The sequence below is a fragment of the Episyrphus balteatus genome, chromosome 1 (genome assembly GCF_945859705.1).
Source record: "Episyrphus balteatus chromosome 1, idEpiBalt1.1, whole genome shotgun sequence".
Taxonomy (NCBI): Eukaryota; Metazoa; Arthropoda; class Insecta; order Diptera; family Syrphidae; genus Episyrphus; species Episyrphus balteatus.
The window spans coordinates 159,479,299-159,507,043 of record NC_079134.1 but is presented as its reverse complement, the minus strand read 5'-3'; the positions used below and the strand labels follow the sequence as shown (position 1 = coordinate 159,507,043).

Below are 27,745 nucleotides of genomic sequence, written 5' to 3'. Positions count from 1 at the left end.
GGGAACCACTGGCCTTTCAAAAATTTGTTTATCCTACTTTAATACCTCATTGAAAAATTATAATCAAACATACCCAAATATACCGATTTTGGTTCGCTGAACGCACTCATTTTCTTTTTTGACAACTTATGAAAAAAGTGTCAAAATGGAGAACTTTAGTTACATATTTTGTTATTTTCTGGCGATTTCGCGAAATATTGAAATTTTTTTGCGTTACATTTTAAAACTCTTATGCTAAACCTTGGTGGAGACGTAGCATTATGTCAAATTCCTTAAAAAAATCGATTTTAAATCGATTTTTTGTTCAGTAAAACAAGCTCGGCACATTAGTCCTGTTCCTTTGGGAGGTGGCAAAGTACTACTAGTAGTTTACTAACGATTTTCAATTGAACGCACTTTCAACGAATTCAATACAAATCGTATCTACTCGGGAAGAAGAGCATGAGTAGATGATAGTACTAGATTAACCAAAACATCTGCTAGTAGTAAACTACCACCTAAAATGGAACAGGGCTATTGTTTACGACACGTAAAACGCATTTAGATCGATTTTTTTGTACTTTGGTACTTTCGCACCTGCAAACGAACACGGCTAATATATAAGCGTGTTCAATGTGACATGTGACGTGAGTATACCTACTTGTTCTGAACTTTTTGAAATAAAAAAGTTTTCTAAGCTGATTACTCTTCAAGGACCTTGCTAAAAAGTGTTAGATCTGCGGTTTGGTAAAGACAACTGCGCCATCTGTAGGTATTATGTGCGGGTTACTAGAAAAACTATTTCTGATGAAACAACTATCACGCACTTTTCTGTTATTTTTATACTTTTTCTTCAATGAACGAAAGTATAAATTTTTCTTTCATTACCAACAAATTATTATTTTTTTTTGGGAAATTCAAAATAAAAAATCTAATTTTGACAAATTCTGCGGTTTCGTTAAGTGTTTAATTCTCAAACACTATCACAGAATTTAGATGGTGTATTAACTTAAGGCGTTTTTTGTTATCGTTATCGTTATCATGACTTCCGTCTGTTAGATCTTTGCTCTGTTTCCTTATACGATGTATTTATTTCATCAAACTATCTCTCCTCTCTTCCGTTAAATCAAGAATTGATTTCTTTTTTATTCCACCTACTACATTAACTCAAACAACAACAACATCTACACTCAATCTTGAAAAAAAACTCACTCAAAACATTATAATCACTTTGCGAGCCGCTAGAAAATATTTATTTATTTCATTTACTTTTTTTTATCAACAAAAACAAACTCATACTTCTCTTGTCTGCAATCTGCAACCAAACACACAAAACAAGCAAAGTAAAATTTGAGTAGAGTAACAGCAAAGTAATATGAAATTGAGACTTTCCTCGTTTAAGAATTGAGTGTTTGCAGATGTTGAATTTAGTTGAGAACTAACCATTGTGGCGTTTGTCTCGTGGATGTTATATTTACTTCAATTAAATATTCAAAACTCATTATAAAAAAGTTTATTCTTTTTCGGTAGAAAATAAAATAAATTCTTAGCAAAAAAAATTCAAAAAGTGCTGACTCTAACTTGAAATATTATTATATTTCGAAATATTCCATCAAAAGTGCACAAAGAATTAAAATTTTTCTTTGTTAATATTTTTTTTTTTTCGATTCTGGCCTAATAAAACGAGTGTGCCAATTCGGGTTACTCAAGTAATGAAATAACGGAAATATTTTTTTCATATTAAAAAAAATTATTGTTGTAATCCGATTATTATAGTTGTTTGAGACAAAAAAAAAAAATATATAAAACTGTTAACTAGTACAATTTTGTGCATGTTAACTTAAAAAAAAAACAGACTTATTTTGACGATCAAACATTATTTATTTTTTGTTTTGTTTTTGTTTCAAGACAAAATAAATTTTTAAAAACAAAAAAAAACAATTTAAATGAAAAATCGAAAAGTGACCATCAGCAGTTTATTGCTTACGATCGCACAACAAATGGATAAAGCTGCTCTTTTATCATTCAGCAGAATAAAATACGAAAATTATTCCCTAACAAGTATTTAAAGTGTTTTTGGGAAACAAAAAATTAATAAAAGATATCACGTAAATGCGACTCATACAATAGCCATAGCCAAAGATATACCTACACCATCAACAAAATACAAAAAAATACCATCTCTTCCTTTATCCATACACAACAATAGTATCGATTTTCTTTAAATTTTTGGGGTTGAAAACCACCAGCATTATCTGTGATATATTTTCACCACGTGAAATTCCATAGTTAAGCTGAACTCTCACATAAAAATCCATATATACAAATTTTGGCCACATTTACAATAGAAAGAGAGAAAAAACAATAAAACAGAAGGAGATAGAAAACACAAGGAAAATTCATAACCTAAAAAGGGAAAAAATAAAAAAACAACATAGAAGTTACAAACAACAAAAAAACTACATCAAAACAAAATGTCTTCCCTACCGGAGAAATCGCAGCAAATAACTGCAGCAATAACTGCAACACCATTTATCGTTTCGTCATCATCAACAACATCATCATCATCGTCATCGAAACCAATGATGACGAAGACATTTTTCTTTCGATCGGACTCGATCAGAAAGATCAAATGTACTGCTGTTTACCCTTTCCAAGTTGCTGGTATGTTCAAATAATTATTTCCTTGTTTTTTTTCTATTTTATAATTACAAAAAAATAACCTTTAAAAATATTATTATTTGTTATTATGTGCGATATGATGGTAGGTTTCTTTCAATCTCTATTTGAAAATCATTTAAATTCATATTTTTTTAAATAACTTTTATCACCACAAACTGATCAGATAATTGTAGTTGTAGTTACGCGTTGTGGTTATTTCCTTCGAAAATAATATTGATGCAAACTTCCGGTATGGAACGTAACATAATCTAAGATACTCATACACACAAACATATGGCATGTCCGGTTGATCGTTTTTATTTATTTTTTTTCGTTTTTATTTTTTATGAAATTTATGTATTGACAGTTTGGTTTAAAAAATTAAGATTATTTGAGAGTAAACGAACATACCTATGAAGGTGTGTTCATTTACATTTTAACTCAATTCTTCTTATTTTATGAGGTAGATTTTCATGTCTCTCATGCCGAATGTTCCATTTAGATAGAATTTAACCATTAAATGCCATAAACTTGGTTAACAATCGAAAATGGCTATAGTCGTTTGTTATGTCAATGTACGTCAAACTGAAGTAATTTTTTATTTGTTTATTATAACTATGCGAAAAAGTCACTTACGAGCATAATTTTAATAAACTGTTCCGCATTTCTTAAAGCTTAGTCAATTGATCACGTTTAACTTGATTATAAAAGCCTCATAAGAGTTGTGAATGTAATAGTTTTTAATGTAATAGTTTTTTTTTTTTTTTTTGTTTTAACAAAAAGTGAACATATTTTTATTACTTTTTTTTTATTCGCGCAGCTTAACTACGGCACAACTTTTCTCATTTGTATCAAATAAAACGCATGCATTCATAAATTATTTCTTAAAGGCTTTCTTAAACCAATGACGACCGACAAAAAAACGGCACCGACAGCGTTTTTGTATGAAAAATAACTTAATATCTGAACGTCGGAGTTTAATACAAAATGATATCGGCTGGGTTTTTTTTCGTCGGTTGTCTTTGAGTTGACAGTTTGCTACTAAATTAAAATAAAGAGTGTAAAATACCCTTAAAAACCACCATGATCATGTCAACCAAGGGCATTCACAATATAAGTCACTTTTGTGTCGTGTAAGTGGGACCCTTGAAATAGATCCTTCGACCTTCTTAATTATAAGAAACATAAAACGAAGTGTCGTCTGACGCCGCCGGTTTTTGTAACACAATATTAATCCCTATCCATTAACATAGAAAATCCATACGCACTGAAAATATAAATTCGTGTCGTATAAATTGAAATAAACCACCCACATGGAACGGAGAGCTCTTATTCAATAAAAATAATTAAATTAGTTTATAGAGTTCACATGCACTGAAGAGTTTATGGTTGCCAATTTCAGTAAGTTTCATCTTACCGACAAGAAGTCTTTGAATAGTAAGTTGTTTTTGATAAAGTCCGTTTTTAGTTGTTAATTTAAATTTATGGCACCTATATATATAAACTTTTGTTATTTAGCATCTTTCCATAATATTAATAAGTTTTGTTTGATTAAAAAATTGAAAAATAATGAGTTGAATGAACTTGCAATTTTTCGGACTAGGACAAATGTTCCTTTAATTACGCAACATTTAAAAATTATTTTTAAAAATGTAAGTTTTTAAAAAATTTTTCCTATGTGGCAATCATGCTTCAAATTAAAAAGATGATACGAAGAAAAAAATCGAGTTATGACTTTAATGTAATGGTGACAAAATAATTGAATAAAGATCACTCAATTGTAAAGTAAAAGGTTAAGTTGAGCAACAATGAAGTGTTTATTCTCTTTTCAATTTCAAGAAAAATTAATTTTTCCACATTAGAGAAACTGGTTATTACCAGATTTTTTTTTTTTTAGAACATACACGCACTTATCAACTTGTTCAGTGCTAATTTTTGTTCAAATTTTCGATTAAAATTTCGGTTTGTTCAAGTTTAAGTTAAATTAATTCTCACTTTGGCTGAAGTAAAAATAACTTGATGATTATTTCGTTTGATGTGAACATAAACGCTGCTAAATACTATGCTTAAATAAATAAGTTTTTGTTGTATTTTAGCCCTGTTTGATTACTTAATTTGATATTGGGAACATACAAAAATTACCTTGTTAAAAGTAACTAAAGTTTTTTAAATATAAATTTAACTGAAAATAATTTTCTAAGAACACTAAATGTAGTTAAGCAAAGGTTCAATGTGGTTATTTTAGGGTTTAAGATTTCGCGTTCATCCATATATTCTTATTCCACGAGAAAACTTCATTCTTATCTATTCAAATTTCGTTCGTATAGGAAATAAATAGTTCAGGTTATTTTTCTATGTAAAAATAATAAAATAGTTTTAGAACATCTTAAAGTTATAATTTTAATGACACTTAACAATTTTCAAAGAATATCAAACTTGAATAATAAAACAAGCTTTGGCAGTGTTGTATGTTTTTTTTTATTGAAATAAGAACAAGCTAACTTTTACTGCCCAACATGATTACGAAGAACTATAATTTATAATTGTTCCTATATTCCTAGATAAATCTTTAACTAGTTCTCTTAAAACTACAGGTTTTATTTCAACTCTAATTGAATTTCATTAACACAGTTTTTTTTATACATAATATAGAGATACATTTGTGTTTCGTAATACTAATGCCATTTAACAAAAATAAAACATCAACCAAATGCTAATTATGCATGCAAGTTTCTTAGTTTTCTACAGTCACCTATACATAAATAGAATAGATTATCTAATTAACACCTGTGAGATCTGTAGTGTATAATTGTTCTTGGGGCAACAACCTTGTTTATTTTTACCATTCAACTTAAGATCTTTCGCATCATCCGAATTTATCTTATTTTTTTTTAAATAACATTATTCATTCAAATGCATCATAAAAAAGCGCTGGTTGTTCTATGAAATTAAGAATTTTTATTTTAACTCTGTGCCCACGTTCTGTAACTTAGTCGAGAACTTCTCGCATCGAAAAATTGTGAAACAAAAATTCCATACGTTTCTCTATTTGGAAAAATAACCTGTGTCTGTATCTCGATGTGAGAATCAACCCTATAAATTTTTTATTCCATTGGAATTATTGGAAACTGTCAAAAAAAGGGAAAATATTTTTACATTTGGCCATCAAAGGTTATGTAGACATAGTTTTACAAAAATATCCCAAGGCTCGGTAGTCCGAAGGTATAGCAGTCGGTCACCGAGTGGAGGGTACCGAGTTCAAGTCACGGTTGGGGCATGAAATTTCTTCTTTTTTTTTTCTTTAATATTCTTTTTTTTATTTTAAAAATTTAAATGATACAAAAATAAATAACCGTGAACACTTTTTCAGAAGTAACATCTCAGATTTAATGCAAGATTATCAAATTTTTTTCAAATATCTTACTTTCTCGCATCCTTTTTGCTTGTGAGTAATTTTGGCAGTTCAATCGAGAAATTATCTCGATAATTTTCTTACAGACACAGTTTTATTCACATTTTTCCAGTCTGTCAAGCATTTTCATTCAGAAATGTTTCAAGGCGAGACAATTTTGTTTATAGAAACAAACGAATGTGAGAAAATGATTTTTGTGTCGATTCACATTATTTTTGTTCCGATTTGCGTGTTTCATGCGAGAAATTTCTCGATGCGAGAGTTACAGAACGTAGGCACTGGTTAGACTGAATGCAGCCATTTTTTACTTTAGCTTTTATTTAGCGATTTTCGATTGAATGCACTTAAATGTAAATTATAGTACTAAATAACTTCTCATCAAATTAAACACTTAGATATGAACACGACTTTTCAAAGGATTCATAATTCTGACATATTTTTTTAGTTCTGTTTGATGTCCATATTATTTGACTGAAATTACATGGAAATGATTTATCGATATCGACTAGTACTATTTGTTTTGAAATCCCCTTCAATCAATCGCATTCTTTCATAATTCAGTTCATCAAACTTTACTTTTACATCGTCTCGTAAACGAGCAAACATAAAAAAGTACGCAACAGAAAAATAAAAATACAATCTAATCAATAATTTCCAACAAGTTTTCGATTTCATTTGTTATCGATGCGACGCGACAACCAAAGAAGAAAGTGACAGTTTGAGTCATCATATTATTTCGCATGTTGGGTGGTTCTGTTTGTTTTATTTACTTTAAAGGTTGGAAACCTACTTTCGCGCTACTAAACGCATGCTTGTATGTTTGTTTTGTATGTTTCCATCTCATCCGGTATCGGTGGCGTACTTATGTTAATTTTTGCCAAATACATAACAAAAACTTGTACATATTTAAATTATCTTCGAATTTTTATATCTTGTTGTATAATCCAGACTATATTGCTTTTTCTATCTTAACATCTTAACCTTGTATCTAAATTAAGCCCCTTTTTTACTTATCAAAAAAAATTATTATCTAGATCAGTATACAAAAATTGTAGACATTTACGCAGTAAAATTAAGTACAAATCAAAAGCGTGCTGAATTCACGTGCATAAGTACTTGTTTATTTACCACTGTCTAGCGTCTAGCCTGCTGATAAGTCTGATTACTTAAAACGAAGTTTGTTATCATTTATCAGATAAAGTGAAATGCTAATAATAGGTAGTTATACTGCGTAAATAGACTTTCAATATATTATAACTTTGACAAATAAAATTAACTAAAAAATAAATAAGGTTCAAAAAAAAGTTGATTGTAGGATAAACAATCTAATGAAAGCTAAATGAAACTGCAAACAACCATTTCCATTTAGCTGTACAAAATTATCTTAAAGCATGTACTTTTGACTGCATTCAGAGACTTTTTGAGAAGAGTGCATTTATAACCCCAGAGAACTTTTGAAACCAAAAGTATTTAAAATACTTTCCTTTAAAAAAAAATTCACACTAAATGAAAACTACCTTAATTCAAATAAACTCCATTTATAGTATCATTATGTTAAAAGGGTTTACGATTCAAATAAAAACCTTAACATTACGTCAGTCATAGTACTTTTGTACCTATTAATGAATAAAAGTCTTATTAGAGGATTGTTAATCAGATTGTTCTTGGTTAATTATATCAACATAAAGTAGATTTACTTGATTCCTATAAACACACCTTCAACATTAGTTTTACGTAGGTATTCAAATGTTACGAATTCACTCTTAGACTGTTTGATTTTATTATTTCTGTCAAATAAGTATCAAATGCGGAAGAAAAAAGAAATAATGAGAACTAACCATTGAATAAATAAACAATTTTAGCTTTGTTTGTTTTAAACAATTTTTGTGTGATTTAATATTTTCCAAATATTCCATCACTACTTTGTGACGTGATGTGAATTAGTTGACAGTTCACCGTCAATAGTAGGTCAAAAATATTATGATATGGAAATAAAATTTTCGCTCATTTAATGATGAACGTGATTAGAATCTGAGAATATACAAACATTACTAAAGGGAAAAACAATGAACAGGTCAAGTTCCGGTTTTAAATTATGTTTATGGTAAAAAATAAAATGAAGTTTATGCATTTTTATCACGTTTAGTCTTTGAAAGAAGTAAAACTGTAAAATTCCAGTCTAAACCAGGAATTAATTAACAAGCTAAAGTTTAGTTCCAAGAATTTAATGGCTTTGACATAGTGTTAGTTAAGGTTAGAACATTAATGGTTTGAAGTAAAACTTATGAGGTATAAGCCCTTAAAGTGACATTAGTGTTAAACGCCAAAAGTGACAGCCAAAAATGACAGATGAAACATTTGCACAGTTAATAAAGAAATTCGATACACAGTTTATTTTTTTGTAAACTTAACGTTATAAATTATATTGAGAGTGATAGTTTGTTGGAAAAATATAAAAATCTCACAACATCAGCCTTTGCTCTTGATAGATTATCAAAAATGTCAGTTTCGTCAAAGTGAAGATTAAGACATTTGTGAGTAAACAGTCAATAATTATGGATCTGTTTGTTCATAAAAGTGAGCGAACATTAATTAAAACCCAGAATTTAATGATTCGGAATTGTTGTACCTTTGACTTTTTCTGTTTCTATAGATTTTTCTTTTAAAATGGCTTATCCTTTCACAAAGATACTATTAAGAAAACACAACTCTTCAATTACCGTAAACTAATTTTGTTGTTAAAAATATAATCAATCAAATACATGTTTAAAATTTTAATTGATTTAAGGTTAATTTGCCTTGACCAAACATTGCGTACACGTAACACTAACTGATTTTAATATAATCACCGTTGAAACTTTGACAACAAACGTCAATCTGTGTATAACAAGAAGCAAAGGTGTGCCTCAATGTTCACAATTAAAAATGACACAAAATAATTAGATAGACATCTAACATACAATCTTTCAGTCAGAATAATAAAAAAAAATGCACTTATGAAAATGATTCATAGGCATATAATTTTACAAATTTTCAATGACATTTTGCGTCATCTGTCAAAGACAAAAGATATAATTAAAATACAGCGTAGTTAAGTGAGGTTAATGATTTTTTATCAAAACAAACATCAAATTTGTTCAAACAAATTTTTTGTTTTTATATTTGTTTTTTTCTGTCATAGATTCCATTGTAGGTGTTTTTATGCAAATTTCCCAAAACATTTAAATGAATAAATAATTAAAATTTGTTTAGGGTCCAAAGTTCAAAATTTAAAATAAATCAACTTTTCACCGTTAAACACTTTTGTGTGCGTTAAGATAGTGTTGATTACCTTGAATATTCTTAAAATAAATTGTCAATTTGATTTCATGGTTTTATTTTTTACCTAACAACACAAATTGGCACATAATCTTCATTAACTTAAATCTTTTAATTTTGTTTTTGTGGTGTTTCAATAAAAAAAAAAGAAGAACTACCTTTTGAACACGCATAAGAATCATGTCAAAACGTTAAAAATTTGCTTGCTAAATTTTTTTTTTGTCTTGTGGAAATTCCACAAGACTTCTCTTTTCCAGTGTTTTGAAAATACAAATTTTATTTACAAAGAGTCAACAACCCGATAATATGTTTTATTTTGTATGCAAACATTAGACAGCCGGCAATAATTAGTATTTTTAATTTGTACATGTTGTTGCAGTTTAAGCAAAGTACCTATCTATTTTTAAAGGAGACTTTTGCGCGCCTTATGATTTTGAAAAAGGTTATTTATAAATTGAAGAAGTCTTTTTTGCATAAAAGAAGTATGTTACGCTGTAAAATTGTTTATATATCTTTAAAATGACATTATGCGTTTGGCATTTCACGTTTCTCCACCGACTCATTTTGACGGTTCTATGAGTCCAAAGATTTTAAATGAGTTTAAAATTTCCTGCCTCTTTTGGCTATCTCTTTCTCACCATGAAGTGCAAGTGAAAAAGCAACATAGAAATGACAATGTCTATAAACACAATCAAGTAAATTAAGAATGATTGCTTAAGAATTCACAATTTGTCGCATTAAATTAGTTTTTCACCAAGTAAGCTGCATCGGTGACGTATGGGAAAAAACTCAACAGTTGATCAATGTCAAAAAATCAAATAATGAGCGCATTCAGTCCAAATTAATAGGGAGGTTTGATATGACTGCAAAATATAAGCCCTATGGTTTGTATGCATTGGATCTTCCTTACAATTTTGATGGATTCAAATAAAGTAATGAATAGTTCACTTGCATAAGTCTTTTTTAAAAGATTGATGAAAAACTACTGAATAACGTCATAATTTTGAGCAATAAAAAGTTGTAAGATCTTAATTTTTATTTAGATCCGTTTGTTCACCATATCACAGATGAATGTTCTGAGTTCTGACACTTACGGCCAATTTCTTCACATAAGTCCTAAGTCAGCTTAGTACCCGGTCTAGCTAGACCAGGTACTAGCTCTGGTACTCGGTCCTAACGAAAAGTTAGTACCTGAGCATTTCTTCACATTCATAGGACCTGATCTAATTTCTCAACGAGGTCCTAAGAATTAATACGTATAAAACTGGTATAACTGTCATTTTGAGAATTTATTGAAGTTTGAAATATTTTATTTTTACATTTGATCGAATTTAACAAACAAAAAATTTAATAAAAATAGAAAACAAGAAGCAAATAATTAAAATAAATATTGAAAAAATGTTGTGAAGATAAAAAACGCTACAAGCAATAAAAATTCATATTTTATGAAGAAAAAAAGTCAAGAATGAAGACAAGAATAAGAATGCAAAATCAATCAGCCAGAAATGGCGAGGAATCATTCAATAATATGAATGCAGCCACGAAAGCCTGCCAAAAAGGCAGAAGGATCACAATAAACCATAATTATTTAACGAATAAAAAATATTTTTTATGTTCATTGTGTGAATAAAAGAAAAGCTTTTAAAAACGCAGTATTTTGTGATTTGGTATTATTATGTTTGTTTTTATTCCATAATTGAACCCCATCGGAGTTAAAATTTCCGAAGTTTATAGTACGAAAATTCCCACAGATATTTTAATTTCTGATACGATCCTCCAAATCAGCCGAGCCCGAGGTGATGTCTATTCATTGGTTGTACAGACTCGTTGCCAAAAGCGAGTGTCTTGCAATTCGCCTCTACTGCAAGGCTTGTACAGATCATTAGCATAGTTTAAAAATACACCTGAAATCTTCTGTGGGCTTTGTCCAAAAGTCCAATTCTCGTGTTTCTTGGTAAATTAAAAAAACTTTCAAAATCAAAATGCGGGGGGCAATGTTGTGGTGCATGTAGTGTTTGACTGCTAACCTGGGAGTTGTGGGTTCGAGCCCCACCTCAGGCAGCATTCTTTTATTTATCCCCCAGCTTGGAGGCCACCCGTGGGATTATATGAGATAATAATCATCGTATTCTAAATTTACTGTACTAACAGAAATTCTTTCCTATCTTTCTATTCCTTCTAACTAGTGCCGTGCAATATGCATTTAAAAGACCCAAGGTCTTACAGGCATATAGAATAATATTAATTATTATCACTAAAAAAGCACTTATAAATCGATACAACACCCAAGTAATTAAAAAAATCTGTAACATGGACAAAAGGTCATTTAAATTTTCAAATGGAATTAAAATTTACAAAGTCCACTAAATTTAAACAAAAAATAATGAAAATTATTCTTTTTTACGTTATTTCTTTTTTATTAAACTGCAATATCACTTGAAAAATATGAAATCCATTTATTTGATTCCAGTACTAACCGCTAGACTACCGATTTTGAGGTCCTAACTTCTACCGAGTCCTAACTAATACTCGGTACCAATTTGACAGTACTAAGGCTTAGTACCTTTGTGAAGAAATCACTTGGTACCGATTTGAGTGCTAACGATTGGTATAATAACCAGGTCCTAGTTGATTTTGAGGAGCTAGCTAGTACCGAGTCCTAACTAGTACTCGGTCCTAAATTGACAGTTCTAAGGCTTAGTACCTGAGTCAAGAAATGAGTTGGTACCGATTTGAGTACTAACTTTAGGACTAGGACCGGTACTAGCGCTAGGACTCTTTGAAGAAATCGGCCGTTAAACACAAAAAAAATTATAATTATGAGATATCTCATAATTTAAACAAATATTCAAATTGCGATCCATTACTTATGCCTTCTCAGACTTAATAATCTAAAAGAATCCAGAAATTCTCATACAAAAAATACTCTTTTTGTACAAAAACCATTCTTGGTCAATTTAAATATGTAATTTATTTATGAGTTGCGCACATTTTGTTTTCATGTCTGTAGTGCTGTCTGTCTGTAGTTAAATAAAGGGCTTCAGGGTTTTGTTTTTGCTTTTCCACATTCATCACTTAATGGCCCTCAAATATAACCAAATTCAAGGTCTCAAGCTGATGTTCTTTTCTTAAGTTTTTTTTGTAGCATTGTCATTATCGTGATCAGTTTGAGTGTTGTCTTGATCTTCACTGTCGATTTTTTTCCTCTAATTTGCACCTGCTTGTGTCTTCAGTGATGCCATTTTGTAGAATTTTCAATCCTTAAATTAAAATAAAATTTTTATAACGCCCTTAAGGTTTTTAATCATTTTAAATACATTTGCAATATATTTTGATTAAAATTTCCGTATTAATTAAAAAAAACTAAAGTGTATGTTGTCAAAAATAAAATTGTAATAAGAAAAAAAAAAAATGATAATTGAAAGTGGGAACACTGTACTTCTTTTATAAGTAATTTAAGATTTAACTTTAAATTTCCGGCTGTGTCGATTTCTTCATTCTTAGTATTTTTTTACTCATTCATTCTGAGTAATCAACCATTTCAGCTAGAGAATACAATGAACTTTGGAATCATAAATTAAAATAAGAATACAAAATTGTGAAATAATGACGACAAAATCAAGGTGATCGTGTAAATTAGTATAAAGACATCATGGAATATAAGATGGGTTCATATTTATTCGTTAGTTCTGTTTGACATATGATAAAATATGCAATGTTTTGATTGTTTTGTAATTCCATTTAAAAGTGGAAAGGTTAGGGAGTCAGATAGATGATGATGAGTTACTAAATCAGTAGGTGAAAATGAAGAATACAAAAAAAGAAATAAAGTTGAAAAAGTGAAAGCTGGCATTATTAAGATTATGTTTTAGCAACAACTTTTTTTTTTTTTATATTTCTTTGTTGTCAAGGTATGTTTGAGTCAATATGGTTTTAGTTATTATTATAAAAATTCAGTGAGGAAAGTGCTACGGTAGAAGTGAGTTAAAAATTAAAAGTATCTTTCGTTAAGTTTTTGAAATTTAAATTCATTTGATTCTAGTTTTTATGGTTAAAACTTAAAGGCCCGACCATAAACCATCGTCTAACTAATTTTGACGTCTCTGTGTTGCTTTCGAACTAAGTGACACTTTCTGTGTTAAAAATATGAACTGCCGTACCATCCCTAAACTTAAGTGCTGACTGTGAAACTGACCCTTATGCTCCATTAACATGAGTAAAAACTTGCTAGTGATTATGTCAATAACTGTCAAAACGCTCTTGTCATAAGAACAACTGGCAGAGAATGAGCAAATTCATTCTTTTATGACCGTAAGCCATTATTTAAAAACAATATTAGGTACAGATATTTTTAACGACGAAAAATAAAATGGTAAACATTTGGCAACATATTATTTGCAAGTTGTCAGTCGTGTAAATGTGACATTAGGTAAATGGAAGAAAATTATGACACTTTGACAACTTGTTAATGCATAATGTTGCATTAAATCGACTGTTACATTCCATGCTAGATATTGAATAGAATAAATTTTCTGTTGTAAGAGTTTACAGTCATAAAATGGCGGCTTGTCAATGGTGTTAAAAAGTTATAAGTACATAAATGTATCTTGGGTGATGAAATATATCTTATCTGATCCAATTATGTTCGTTAGAGTTAGTGGTCAGTTTGAAAGTAATAAAACTGATGAATTTGACAATTTATTACTAAGATATCTTTTAAATGACTTTCATGATTACTGTACAAAAAATTCAACGTAGATTGTATCTTTTATCCAAGATTCCGAGACATTTATGATTAAGATAAGAATTCATCCATCTTTACCAATGAAAAAAAAAACAAATATTTACAAAGACTTCAACGATAAGAATTTATTTATTTGTAGGATTTATTGTTTTCGTAAGAACTTATAGCTACAATCCAGCTCATTATATCGTCCAGTGATACACATCAAGAAAACCAATTTAAACGACCAAGTGTAGCTTCAACTGATTCTTTGTCAATGTTTCATTATAATCTGTATAGTAGAAGTTTTTGGAATAATAGGTACTTCTTTTCCGACGTTTGCGTCAGAGTGAAATTTTATTTTTTGACAAATGTCAAAGTGACATTTACTTATATTAAAAAAATTAAGAATAATTATTGGCGCTGTTGTCATCATTTTATATTTCATGTTTTTCATAGCATAAATTAAATTATTTTCACATTCTTGTTCATTCTCACGCACTTGCTTTATAACTTTCATTTTTTCTTGTTAACATGACTCAATGTGTAACTTATCAACGGATACAGTGTTTCACATTACAACTAAATTAATTACTGATAACTCATTATGCATAATGTGTGATTATTTTATTTTTACAAAACGTGACCATCATCATGTAAGTTCTACTTTTTTTTTTTATTACAAAGCCTGCTTTCATCTGGAAAATTTAGATTTAACAAAAGGGGCGTTTTTTTATTATCTCGTTTTGAAAGTATACTCACATGGTTAACAGCAATTATTAGTTTTGCATTAATGCAAATAAATAGCTCAGGAACTATAATTATTATCTGTCATTTTTCATTTTTTTTTTTTGTATCAGAAATGCCCTTCATTTCATGATCAACAACGTTTATTGCACCCTTTGTGTTGTATCTTAAATTAAAAACAAAGCAAATTGCTTGCTATTTTTAAATAACTTAATGGAATATATTTATATTTTGCAAAATCATTCTAATAAATTAAAATTTATCTAATATTCGTTTAAGGTAAAAATCTTTAACGTCATTGGCAAAGTAACGAGTGGCGCCCGTGCGTTGTTAATCTAAAATAATATTCAATTAAATGTTATTTGCATTCAAAGTTGATATTTCTAATTATTCATTTAGTAGTTAAAATATCTATAAATTCATCAATTATTATTGAATTAATTTATTTTATTACGTAACAAGCTCGTAAAAGTAAGAACAAAATGCAAATGCCATCAGGGATGTGCTAAACTAACGTGATGAAATAACGTGTTGAGGTATCGTGTGAAAGTAACGTGAGGTGCAACAATTTTTCACACAACAAATTAATTAGATCAAAACGATTATAGACTAGTTTTAGTTATGTTTATCAATTATAAAAACGTTTATTTTTTACAAATAGTATTTGAAGACAAGAAGTGTCAACTTTGTTAATGGACGTGTTCGGTGTTCAGTTAAGGAATAAATTTATTCGAGTGAAATTTGATCTCAATCGTTATATGAAAGGGGTTTTTCTATGTAAGACAGCTTGGTGGTTCTAGTAAACTTATGTTGTTGACAAAGGATGTGCTAAAGTAACGTGAAGAAATAACGTGTGAAAGTAACGTGAGGTGTGATCTGTCACGCAACAATTTAACTAGATCAATTAGAGACTAGTTTAAGGTTAATTAATTGTAATTTTATGAATCAATTTTATTTAAAGACAGGAGATGTCAATTTTTTTGATGTTTGTTCATTGTTCAGTTACCGAATAAATTAGTTGAAGTGAAATTTGATCTCACTTATTGAATTCGTTATTATTTTTTCAATGAATTTTTTTTTAAATCAAAGAATAATTAATCTAAGTTATTGATATTACAGCTTCTATAATGCTTCTATAAATAGACATCAAAATGTTAAAACAAACCTTATGTGGTCATTAACTTGTCCATATAAATCATAATGAAAACCTTTCAATAACAAATGAAAACAATGCAACCTTGAATATAGGTATTTTTAATGTATGTAAGTATCTTACATTACATACTTACCATGCTGTCTATCTAAACCCATTGTCTGGAGGCTAAATACGTTAAAATCCTTAACTATAGCCGACAAAAAAGTCACTTTTCACTGCTGACAGTGTCTGTGTATAGTGCCTACCTTATAATAAATTCCTTAAAAATGTAATGCCGGCTATCCTTCGGCACCATTTAAGGGCATGTCTGCATGGAAGTGCAAGTGCAAGATGCAGCAGCATCAAAAATATATAGTGAAAAAGGCGTACCCCATCATTAAACATATTTCCTATGCCTCAAGTATTTTTTTACTGTGTCATAAAATTTACAACAACAATGACTTTAACTCATTTACTTTGTCTATACTAAAATGGTATAATGTTGTTTTTGCACTTAAGGAGTCATTTCGGTGCATTTAATTAATTTTAAATTACAACAGACCATTATTTTGGTGGTCCTTGGATACTTAGATCATCCTGAGTCTCTTGGTTCTCTTTTTTTGTTGATGTTTTTGTTTTGTTAAAAAACAAAAATGATCAACTGCTTATGGTTGATAATTACAAAACATACAAATGATCCCATTGCAAAATATATAATTTTTCATGTCAACAGAAAACAAAACAAACACGCGAACATTGTACCTACTTTTGACTGAAATATGTAGGTTCAAGTCATTATTTCATCAGCCATCAGGTCATCGTCTTAGATGAAATGAAGCTATCAAGGTTATCAAAAGTTGATCTTTTTAATGTTTTTATATGTTTTTGTTTATGAAATAATAACTGTATTATTCTTATATTTAGGTGATAAGGTGTTGAAGGCTAGATTGTAAAATCTCATAGTCCAAATAACCGTTGTTGACTTTTAAATTTTGTATTTCAAATGTCATGGCTTCGTTTTCGGTTTAAGAACCTTTTGAACTTGTTGTTTCCAAATTCTTTGATTTTTTTTAATTGTTTTGCGTCTTCAAATAAAAACCAAGCGTTTCTAATAATAAACGTTATCGTACAACACCAATACAAAATAAGGCATGCTTCGAATGACATTAAAAATGTCTTTTAGAACGAGTTTAACAATTGAGTAATGAAGTTCCCGGTTTTTAAAACTTAATAATAATTATAAAATTATTTTAACTACCTATGTGCCTTAAGTGTCACTTCTAATTTAAAATTTGCACTAACTTCTCGTCTCTAAGCTAAAGTATTGACTGTTAAAGTGGTCCATAGTATCTTTATAAGTGAAGTAATTTAAACCAAACGTTTGGTGCGGTTTTTGTAAATTTTGACCCTGTGCAGAAGAATATGTTAGATTTATTGTCTTTCCCAACAATTTTATTTCATCGTCAACTTTACAAATTGATCAATCAACAAACAAATTTCTCATGAGTGTTCAATTTCGTCGTGCATTATTACTTACTTAAGATTTTGATGGCAAACAGATCGAATGTCAATGTACTGTAGGCAGCGTAGTGCGATATCATAAAAAAAACTTTTCGTTGTAATTTTTTTGACGTTTTATGAATGCAACCTTAAGGCAATACCACATTAGAGTTCTGATTGATACTCCCCTGTATCATTGGTTGTATTTCTTTTGAGGTGGTGAGTAGAAATCTAGTACTACCAACTACTACACATCTTATCTACTCGAACACAACACCATGTGTTAATTGTAGTAAGTTAGTAGACTATTCCTGAGTAGATGATAAGTAGATCATCTACTCAGGAATAGTCTAATAACTTAAAAGGAACATTGGTATTGTAAAAGATCAAAATAGATCAAAATTTTGATAACATTTCTATGCCCTTTGTGGAAGACATTATTTTTGTTTGCAATGTTTAAATGATAAATTTAGGAACGGTAAAGTTCTATAAAACTTTTGACTCAAAAGTAAAAAAAAAAAAAAAAAAACAATTCACATTTAAAAAATGGTTGATTCATGTTTTTATTAGCATAAAATTATTTAGTGCATAAAATTTAATCGATTAGTTTGAAATGAATCGAATAAACCATCACAACGCAAAGCATTTTTAGTGAGTTTTATAACCATTTTTAATTAATGGTACGTTTGCAACGACTATACATTTGTCACATATATCTTCTTCAAATCTCTAGATTTCACACTCAAAGGTGTTTCATTAATTTTGTATGGAGAGATAAAAAAATATTTTTCTTGTTGTGCTGGATGCACTTTTTGTATTACATCAAAAGGAATAAGCTGCCAATAATGAAAATCCTACATTTCCACGTGAACATTTAAAATAAAATTAGATTTATAAGTAAGAGATTTAACAGTGTGACCATAGCCTTAAGAAAAACACCTGCTGAACAGAATTCCTGTAAGTTCTGTTCGTTTACTTTTGTTCTTGAAATTAAAGTAATTTGATATAATGTACCTAAATATACAATTAAGCATTTGAAAATGTTGGTTTTGATGATATTAAATGGTCTCCTTGTGCATTTCATTAGGATTGGTCAATTTTGGGCAATTTTAACACTGTTTTATTTGCTTACAGCTTACAATGAAAGTGTAAAACACAACAATATTTTTGTCTAAGGCTCTGTTAACATTGTGTCCTTTTTTGACTCAAGAAAAATTATTTTCAATCTTTGTCATATTTTCCTTTCTATTGATTGCACAACTTTTTTCCCAAAAAAATATTAAAACACAAAATACTTTTATTAAGACAAAAACATGACAACTCCAACAAGTAAAATTAAACACTTTATATCTCTATCTTTTTAGCTATCTCTATCCTTATAGCTATCTTTCGCATTGGAAAATATTTACTGCGTGTGCATTCCCAAAATAAACAAACATACTTTGTTGTCAAAATATAATTATTTTCCATTTTAATGGTTCATGCGCGTTCCTTGATCCCAAGTATAATAAATTTAAATATAAAACAAAATAAAAAAATACCCAAACATTTCCTCACTCTATATCGCACATGATAATAAAATTTAAATATTTTAAATCATCACCTAATATTATGCAACAATTATTTAAGAATTTTAATAATAATTTCTTAATCTTTTCATTCAACAGGTATAAAGCTCAGCAAAAGTGCATTGATTGAACTTTTGGAAACTAACATCAAAAAAGCTCGCATTTGTACCCAAAAAGCTATGCTAAACTTTTATTGTATAATTTTGAAGCTTCTTAGTACACTTTTTGCACTTTGGGATGAAAAAGTTCAAAAGAAAGCTAATGCTCAATCAACAACAATAACATCATCAACAACATCGTTGAATAGTGAAAGCTCAATTGCAACAAAAACTAATGTAAGTTTATGAGAATTTTATGCTTTTACAGTGGTGTTGAAAAAATTTCGAGCACTTTTTTTTTTTTTTTGATTTTTGGACATGAAATAAATATTTTTTTTTTGTATAATTTTAGGATGCTAAATTAACCACATCTAACCAGTCTCCTCTTCAAACCTACCAAAGTCGCATTGCCGAGAAGCTAATCCGAATTCAAAAGCAAAAAAGACGTCTAAGTGGAAACAGTTTGATTCCATCAGGCTCAAAAGTCACTCCCGATACAACACCTTCATCAACTCCATCCACATCTACCACTGATCTCAGCCGTTTAAGTGTCTCTTCCTCTACTGAAAGTCTCAGGTCAATAAACTTGCAACCAAAGAGCACATCCACTCTCCAAGAATATTGCCTAGTTTTGTGCGTTCATGCTGGTCTAGTCGTAATGTATCTTCAGGTTGTGATTCTTGGAATAGCATTGAATACTACACACATTCCTTCGGGACTGATCTTTATGTTGTGTACAATTGGAATTATTGGATATGTTTTTGTAAAAGTAAGTTTCAAAATTGACATTTCTTTGTTTTTAATGGATTCTGACAGTTTTCCTTTTCTTTTTCAAGGTATCCCTAATGAACCAAAAACCTGTAACAGAAAGATCTCCAAGATCATCTCCCCAACCATCATCAGAGGCTAAGAATTCCACCCGTGATCCAATCAAAGATGACTTTAGTCCAGAACGTCAAAGCCGATCAAAGACGAAAAAAGTTCCACAACCAATTGAATTCAAGTACAAGACTTTGAGCAAAGTTGAGCTTTTGTAAGCCTGGCAGGGAACAAAACTACTACAATAATTATAATTAAATCTAATTTATCTTCTAAGTACACAATAGTTTTTTTAGGATCTACTATCAAGTTAGGGCAAGCATATCTTAAAAAAAACCTTCAACCACTCTATCATTTAAGAACTTATTTTTTTTTCTCCGAAAAAGTACAACTTCAATAAATTTTATAGGTTAGAAGTTCAGCACTTTGAAAAGAGTCTTATACAGTCAAGTTAAAAAGTCAACAGAGTCATATTACAAACTTAAATTTGACCGATTTTTGTAATTGTTAATCAGAAATCAAAAATATGTCATTCATAAGTTTGACAGATTTACTTAGTTATTATTTTGTTTCATGCTTAAAGATTTTTTCTATGTCAAACATTACAAACAGTTTGACAGATCTAAAGTGACATTTTGAAACTAGAATTCAAACAACACCTAATATCATTAAAAATTATTTGACGTTTACGTTGAATGAAAATCTTGACATAAATGACAGATCTTTTGAACTGTCAAAATTTCAACAAATACTCAAAATAAACTCTGTTTTGAACTTCTATCTATATTTATTTCCAATAAATCAATATTTATCATTATATAGGTCTCTATAGTAATTGTTTTTTTCCCTTTTAAATGAATTTCTCTAGTGACAGCTGTCATTTTGTAAAAGTCAAAATAACTATTAGTTTATAACAAAGTAGATAGCACCCAAATGTCTTATTACTTATCTTAAAGACTCGTTGCAAATGACAGCTGTCATTTTTCAAAATAGTTCTGAGCTTACATGAAGATTTTTCAAGTGAGTTCAGAAAAAAAAAGCTATTATGAGGACTTTATTTATATTTAATTCTCTCAACTTTTTTTTTATGAATTTGTCATTTTTTTTGCTTTTTATTGTTTTGAATTGAAATTTGAATTTGATTTTATAAAATGTCTTTGTGAGTTTTGTAATTGTGTTTGTGTATTTTTTTTTTATAAATTCTCTTTTTTTTCTAATTATATCTACATTAAAATTGTGAGTAGATACTTCAATTTTACTTTGCTTTGCGACACCAAAGATGTTAAAAAGAAAATCAACTTCAAATAAAAACTCAACTCAATTGAATTGCATTTACTATATATTTTTAAAGTGATAAATTAATAAACATTGTTATCTTATTTATGAATAAAAAAAAAAAGAAAAGAAATAACAAACACTTAATGGATACTTAATCGAAATTAAACATATTTTCTAATTTTCATTTTGACAGCTAGGTTTCAAATGTCAATTATTGTCAACTGTCAACATATAAAAAAAAGTCTTCTTGAAAATGACATAAACTGTGTTTGACAGATACTATATCTATTTGACACTGAAATTATGTCTTAGGATCTGTTTACATGTGTCCTTTTTTTTGACATAAACCATTGCATTTGTAAATCAATGAAGTTGAACAAAATGAAATATTTTTGGTTTAGGTGTTTTGTATTTCTATAACTTTAAATGTCAACTGTCAAATTTGTAATTTAACTTGGAATTCCGTCACTATACCTTTACAATTTATTTATAAGCTTAGAATCAAAAATGTTTGTCTGAATGTGATGATGATAATGTGTTTTGTATACGAACTACCTAAAATTTGTAACTTTTTCCCTGCTTCTGTTTCCCCTTTTATGTTTTCTTCCCTTCTATTTTCAACCTTTTTTCTTTCCAAAATATTAGAACAAAAATAAAAAATGTGAGACTGAAAAGAAATGTTTAATAAAGAATAAATAGATTATTGAGATCCAACATTTTTATTTGGTCAATAAGTTTATATATTCTGAAATTATACAATTTTAAATTTATGTTAAACTGGCAATTTATTTTATAATATTTTGTTTTGTTATAACATAAATTAAAATTCCTGTTTGACTGTGATTGTGTGAGAGAGAGATTGTTTAAGCTAAAAAAATCAATAATAGAATATATAATTTTTTTGTGTAAATGTCTCGAATACGAGATTTATTTTTTTTTGTACTATGGTTAATTTTTTTATATATAAATTTAATGTATAGAAATAAGAATTAATATGGAACACATTGTTCAAGGAATATAAAAAAAATAGAAAAGTAATAAATATAATAATTTATTAATTTTAATATGAAAAAATGCGTTTTCTTTCCTAAGTTAATCTAATGGACTAGAATCACTGCAGCACTGGTAACTGAGAAAGCAACTGAGAATGTTATAAATATTCTAAAAGGCGCTACAACATTTAAGCTGAAAAATGTGGTTCATAGAGAAAAAATGTAATAATAATAAGATAAAAGCTTTAGAATTTAAAATTTTCTACAAGTTTCGCCTTAATCATTTTTATCAAAAATCAAAAAGGGCCGAGTTATTCACAAAAATTTGTTTTTCCTTAAATTCAAGATGGCGGCTTTGGATTAAAAAAGATTAAAAATTAACTTTTTGCCAAATGCCAAAATTTTAAAGGGCAGTTTCACACTATTACGAAAAAAAGTTTTGATAAAAGTGAATTTCAGTGAGTGTGAATTATAACTTGAAACACATATACATATTTACACAGCACATATTTACTGGCGTTATATTGTTGCCAACTATGTTTTTATGAAAATAAATAAGGGAGAAATACGAAAAAGTGCAAACTTTAACAAAAAATCCAAGAAATAGCATTAAAAAGGTCTAATATTGTGTTTTATTACTTTGGTGCTTTTTGGTCTATGTTCTAATTCAAAAATTTTTTTTTATTGAATATGAACAGTTCCACAAAAATCCAAGAGCGAACGTCTTTTTGACATTCATTTAGTTGAATTTCTAGCTCTGTATAGGTACAGTTTTGAAAAATAAAATTTCACTAACGCTTATTCTGTCCGCAATTTTGGAACCTCCATTTTGAAAATATAAAAGTTGGAAGATTTTTCGTATTTCTCAAACTAATATGTTGCAGTGTCCTTAATTTCACGACTTTTCGTCAAGAAATGGCCGTGCAAATGCAATTTTGACGCCATAAAGCACCAAATGCACCACTGTGTGGCGAGGACAATGATAAATAGTCAAAGCTAGCTTGACCGACAGAATTTTAAATCTTCAGCGAGTTCATAACTTTCACTGACTGTGTCAATCTAATTTTTACTTCTTATTTGGTAATGATAATAATTTACCAAATATCGTAAGTCCGGAAGTCCATACCCAATTTGAAATTTTTTTTTTTCTACTTAATATTTATCTCATAAAGGAGTTGTCTAAAGCTTTTGTATTAAAAAAAAGAGGTTGTCTGTAAAGCCGATTTACGGACGATGATTTTACGTGATAACGTCGGTCGTCAGAAAACAGGTTGTGTGCTTTTGTTTAAAATGAGTCAATTTATTTTACCGATATCTCAAAATTTTGTTTACGAAAATGATTGAAACTTCGCACACATATAGTCGTAGTCATGGTCTATCATAACTCCATAAACTTTATTCCTGTATCTATTAAAGAAAAAAGGATAAAAATAAAAAACGATGAAAATCAGTTAAAAACCGTAAAAAAACGTGTTTTTTAAAAACTTGTTTCTTCCGTTACTCACTAAACGATTCCAAGTTTTTGCACATTAATGTGTAAAGCCAAAACCTACATGTCCTATAAGTTTGAGATTTTTTGAACTCTCCAAAAAAAAGCTAAAAATCAAAAATTACCCAAAAATACCCATAATAACAAGGTGTTTTTCAAAAATTCATATTTCGAAACGCAGAGTGTTGGCAAATAATCCGTATAAGACCCCTAATTTTTTTATCTCTCATCTTTCTTCTGGATTCTTTAGAATTGTCAAAAAAAATTTCCTTTACCCAAAATCATCATTTTGTCATAGCCCCAACACGTGTACAACGTTCAAACAAAACGTTATAGCTTAGTTTCAAATTTTTTTAAGAATTTTTTCTTAAATGCAGTTATTCTTAAATTAATTTCATCTATCTATAGCAAAAAAATCAACTCTCTACAAATTCGCGTTTAGATTTTAGTCCAAATTTCATCTTTCCGTTTTACACCTGTTTACCCTATTAAATGACGGAATTTTTTAAAATCCTTCATTTAGATTAAGCTTTAGGTTATTCTCTTTCAAATAAGCTATAGAAGATTTTTGTATCTCTAATAGAATTGCACTGCGAAAGTGTGAGAGTGTAACGTTAGAAAATGGCGTCACTTTTTTGTGATGGCTGCCATGGTTCATCGATTTATAAGACGTTAGCACGTCAAAAATAAAGCGTTAGGTTGATCAATTTGTTTTCTAAAAGTACCTACAGTTTAAAATTTTTTTTTTGAAGTTTCAAGGCCAAACCGGAGGCAGAACATATAAACCGACTTGATTATTTTTTAAACCCTTCTTTGTCTTCGCCATTCGCAACTTTGCGCGCTATTAAGATTTGAAATTCGAAAAAGTGGTTTATTAATTAACTCTACTGTTTAAATATGCTGCTTTAAATATGCATTATTTTAGCTCTAAGTAGAGCACCGACCAAATCCTGAGCAGGGACGGAGTGCGGGACAAATCTAGGACATATCCGGGACTTGCCCGGGACATGCCCGGGAAAGTCCGGTACTTGTCCGGCATATATCCGTAAAATTTCCGAGACACGTCTAGGATATGTTCAGGAAATGTTCTTACAGGTCTCAGATTTCTTGAATAAGCCTGTTTATGTACAGTATGTTTCTGCTTCTGTATACTTAAATACACTACCTAATTGAATTTCCACTACAAGCAAATATGTTTCAAAAAATTCATTTATAGCTGGAACATATTCATTGAAAATTAAAACAAATTGCTAAAACCTTTTATGAATATTGGTAGTTTCTGAACAGAACTTTAATCTGATTTTTTGAAAAAAAGTATATTAAGTTTTAAATTTTAATTTAATCTTACTTAAACTATCCACACTAGTGACCCTTTGAAAATATCATCATCTCTTAATCATCACAAATTCTTAAACTTTAACACATAGGTATAAAGTGTTAAAGTTTTTATCTATTTAATTAAAAAATATTTAAAAGTTTAATTTGTTTTTTCTAGAATTCCTTCCAAAATTTTTTTTTCTTTATACGAGGTACTTAATTCTTTCTGTTGCATACTGAATTCCAATTCTTAATTTATTATATCCCCCTAAATTTTTTCTTTTATTTTTGACTCTTAAACTAAAAACAAAAACACTTAAACGCTTTTTTCTTTGTTCAAATCATCCACAAACGTATCTATATACTTTACCAAAGATATGGAAATAAAAAAGAAAAAAAAAAAAAAAATTGAAAATACTTTTGTTCACTCAGGCGAAACTTCTACATTGCAACGCATTGCACGACATTTCATAGACATACCGCCGCCAGTTAACTCATTCAACACAAGGACCTAGTTTGTATATGAAATTCAAACCGTTTTCTCTTTCTCCTGTGCACCCCAATCTTTATATTATATCCTTTTTTTTGCCACTATAAATTCATTTTTCGAATGAGATAGAAAGCTAAAAAAAAAAATTTCATTTAGAAAAATCCTTTTTATTTTCATTGACTTAACAGTCACCCCAAAAAAAACCATCTCCTTGAGGTGAAAGTGTGACAGAAAGAAACTCACCAATTCACCATGCAACACCACTAAACCAATAATATTTTTTAAATTTAATTACGTCATCGCTGAGAGTCAGTATGCGATGATATTTCGAATTAATCCCAAAGAAAGAAAAATTCCCAATGAATGACTCTACAAACTACTACTGACACACTTTGACAGTGGAACACAGTGGCACCAAAAATCAAGCAACACGAAAATAAAAGGCTTAGCCAATAAACCAAAAAGAGACACTCCCTCTCTGTGTGGTATCATTCGGATATTTTCACTCGCCTATTTGAATTTTCTTTATTTTGCCTTTTTTGCTTTTCATTTATTATTTTTATCCGCATTTTACCAGAGCCCCTTTCCATTATATGTCGAACAACACGGTACCCAACATACCCCCCTCTCCCCTTTAAGCCCTCTCCTAGTACACAATTGAGGTTCGCTTTTTCTCTTTACCTTTTTATCGCATGGTTTTTTCAGCTATGATTCCATTACGCGGTCGTTGACGTCACCGAACAGAACATCGTGGCTCACACACCAAAGTGTAACCGACCGGCGAAAATGTGGAAAATGACAAAAATGCAGTTTTTCTTACAATATCCTTTATGTGTTGACATTTGTCAGCGTTTTTCAATTTCATAACATGTGCGCAAGTCATGGCAAAGTGAGAACAATGACTCAGTAAGTGAGAGTAAAAAAGAGAGTGAGAGAGTAAGAGTCTGGGGAATGGGGATTATTTTGGAGACTTTTGACAGCTTTTACTCTCTATTTGTGTTCTTTTTTTTTTTTTTTTTGACAATATAGTGGGCTAGGTCAGGACACGGGATGAGTGATCATTAAGTCACGAGTGAATCAGTAAATGCCGGCTGTTTCATTTTATATATATGGATTTGACATTTCTATACAAAAAAAAAAATTGTACTAAAATTCGTCAAAAATCGATTAGTTAAGTAGTAGAATTGATTTTGACAATTTAATTTCGTCATACATTAAGCTGTCAAATTCTGACACAAATAAATAAAACGAACGCACTTTCATCGAATGACTTTGTATAGGTTAAAGTCAAAGGCAGAAAAGGATGACGTTATCGTATTGAAGCACAGAGGATAGTAATTATTTCAATACAAAAAAAAAAGGAACTTCCTGCCAAAAGAGTGAGTGTGTTTGCTTTTGAGTATAAAACCGAAAGTGGATCAAAGTGAAAAGCTTTTTTTTTTTTTTGATTTTATAAAATCACATAGCATGTGGGCCAATTGTTTTTGTTCATTGCAGCTTGTTTTTAAGTAGGTATTTTCTATACAAAAGAGGAAAACTCGAATGAGTATTTTTCAATTACATAAGGTAAAGAGTATGAAAGAGGTTTGTGTATTTTGTAATGTACATTACCCAAAAAAGGCTTAATGGGGAAGCTCCTTTAAATGGTTGTGATTATAAAATAGTGGAATGAAGATCTTGTGACATGTTAGTGGAATGATCTATAGATTAGGAAACTTTGTTTAAGTTAAACGAAAAGAAAATAAATATAGAAAAGCACTCCATCGAAGGAAACATGACCAACGGGTAACGTTGCATCGCCATCGTTGTAGTTAGCTTTATTAAAGCCTTATTTGATAGAGTTTGTCGATTAATTTTGTATCTTTAGAATTTAAAACAAAAATAAATGCTTCCCTCATAACTAGGAAATGATAATAAAAAAATTAAAAAAATAGTACGTATACACCCGAGTGTACCATTTTTTCAAACTTTGTTAAAACGTTATTTTTGTTCAATTTGAATAACACAATGGGTAAAAGCAGTTATATTATGATAATAACAAGATTATTGTTGCCAGGGTTTCACTGTAAATGTCGGTTTTTTTTGTGTCATGGAATAATATTTTCCATAGAGAATATAAAAATATTGTGAGGGTCTGTATTTTCATTCTTGGAATTGATTTCAGTTAAAATAATAAGCTTTATATGTATTTTTCCTTTAAATTATTATTAATTAACCTG

General features: G+C 29.3%; 1 protein-coding gene across 1 annotated transcript; it reads left to right on the top strand.

Moving 5' to 3' along the window:
- Positions 1 to 1,402: 1,402 nt before the first annotated feature.
- LOC129918144 (uncharacterized) lies at positions 1,403 to 21,363 on the top strand. Its single transcript, XM_055998519.1, has 4 exons — positions 1,403 to 2,643; positions 19,143 to 19,378; positions 19,494 to 19,910; positions 19,978 to 21,363. The coding sequence occupies exons 1-4, from the start codon at positions 2,454 to 2,456 to the stop codon at positions 20,176 to 20,178; spliced, it is 1,044 nt and encodes a 347-aa protein (XP_055854494.1). The 5' UTR covers positions 1,403 to 2,453; the 3' UTR covers positions 20,179 to 21,363.
- The last annotated feature ends 6,382 nt before the right edge of the window (positions 21,364 to 27,745 follow it).

What these genes read in the sequence shown, in the direction of transcription:
- LOC129918144 (XM_055998519.1), top strand. Translation starts at nt 2,454, where the DNA reads ATGTCTTCCCTACCGGAGAAATCGCAGCAAATAACTGCAGCAATAACT. An exon ending in TTACCCTTTCCAAGTTGCTG is followed by an intron (nt 2,644 to 19,142) that starts GTATGTTCAAAT and finishes TTCATTCAACAG; the next exon opens with GTATAAAGCTCAGCAAAAGT. An exon ending in CAATTGCAACAAAAACTAAT is followed by an intron (nt 19,379 to 19,493) that starts GTAAGTTTATGA and finishes GTATAATTTTAG; the next exon opens with GATGCTAAATTAACCACATC.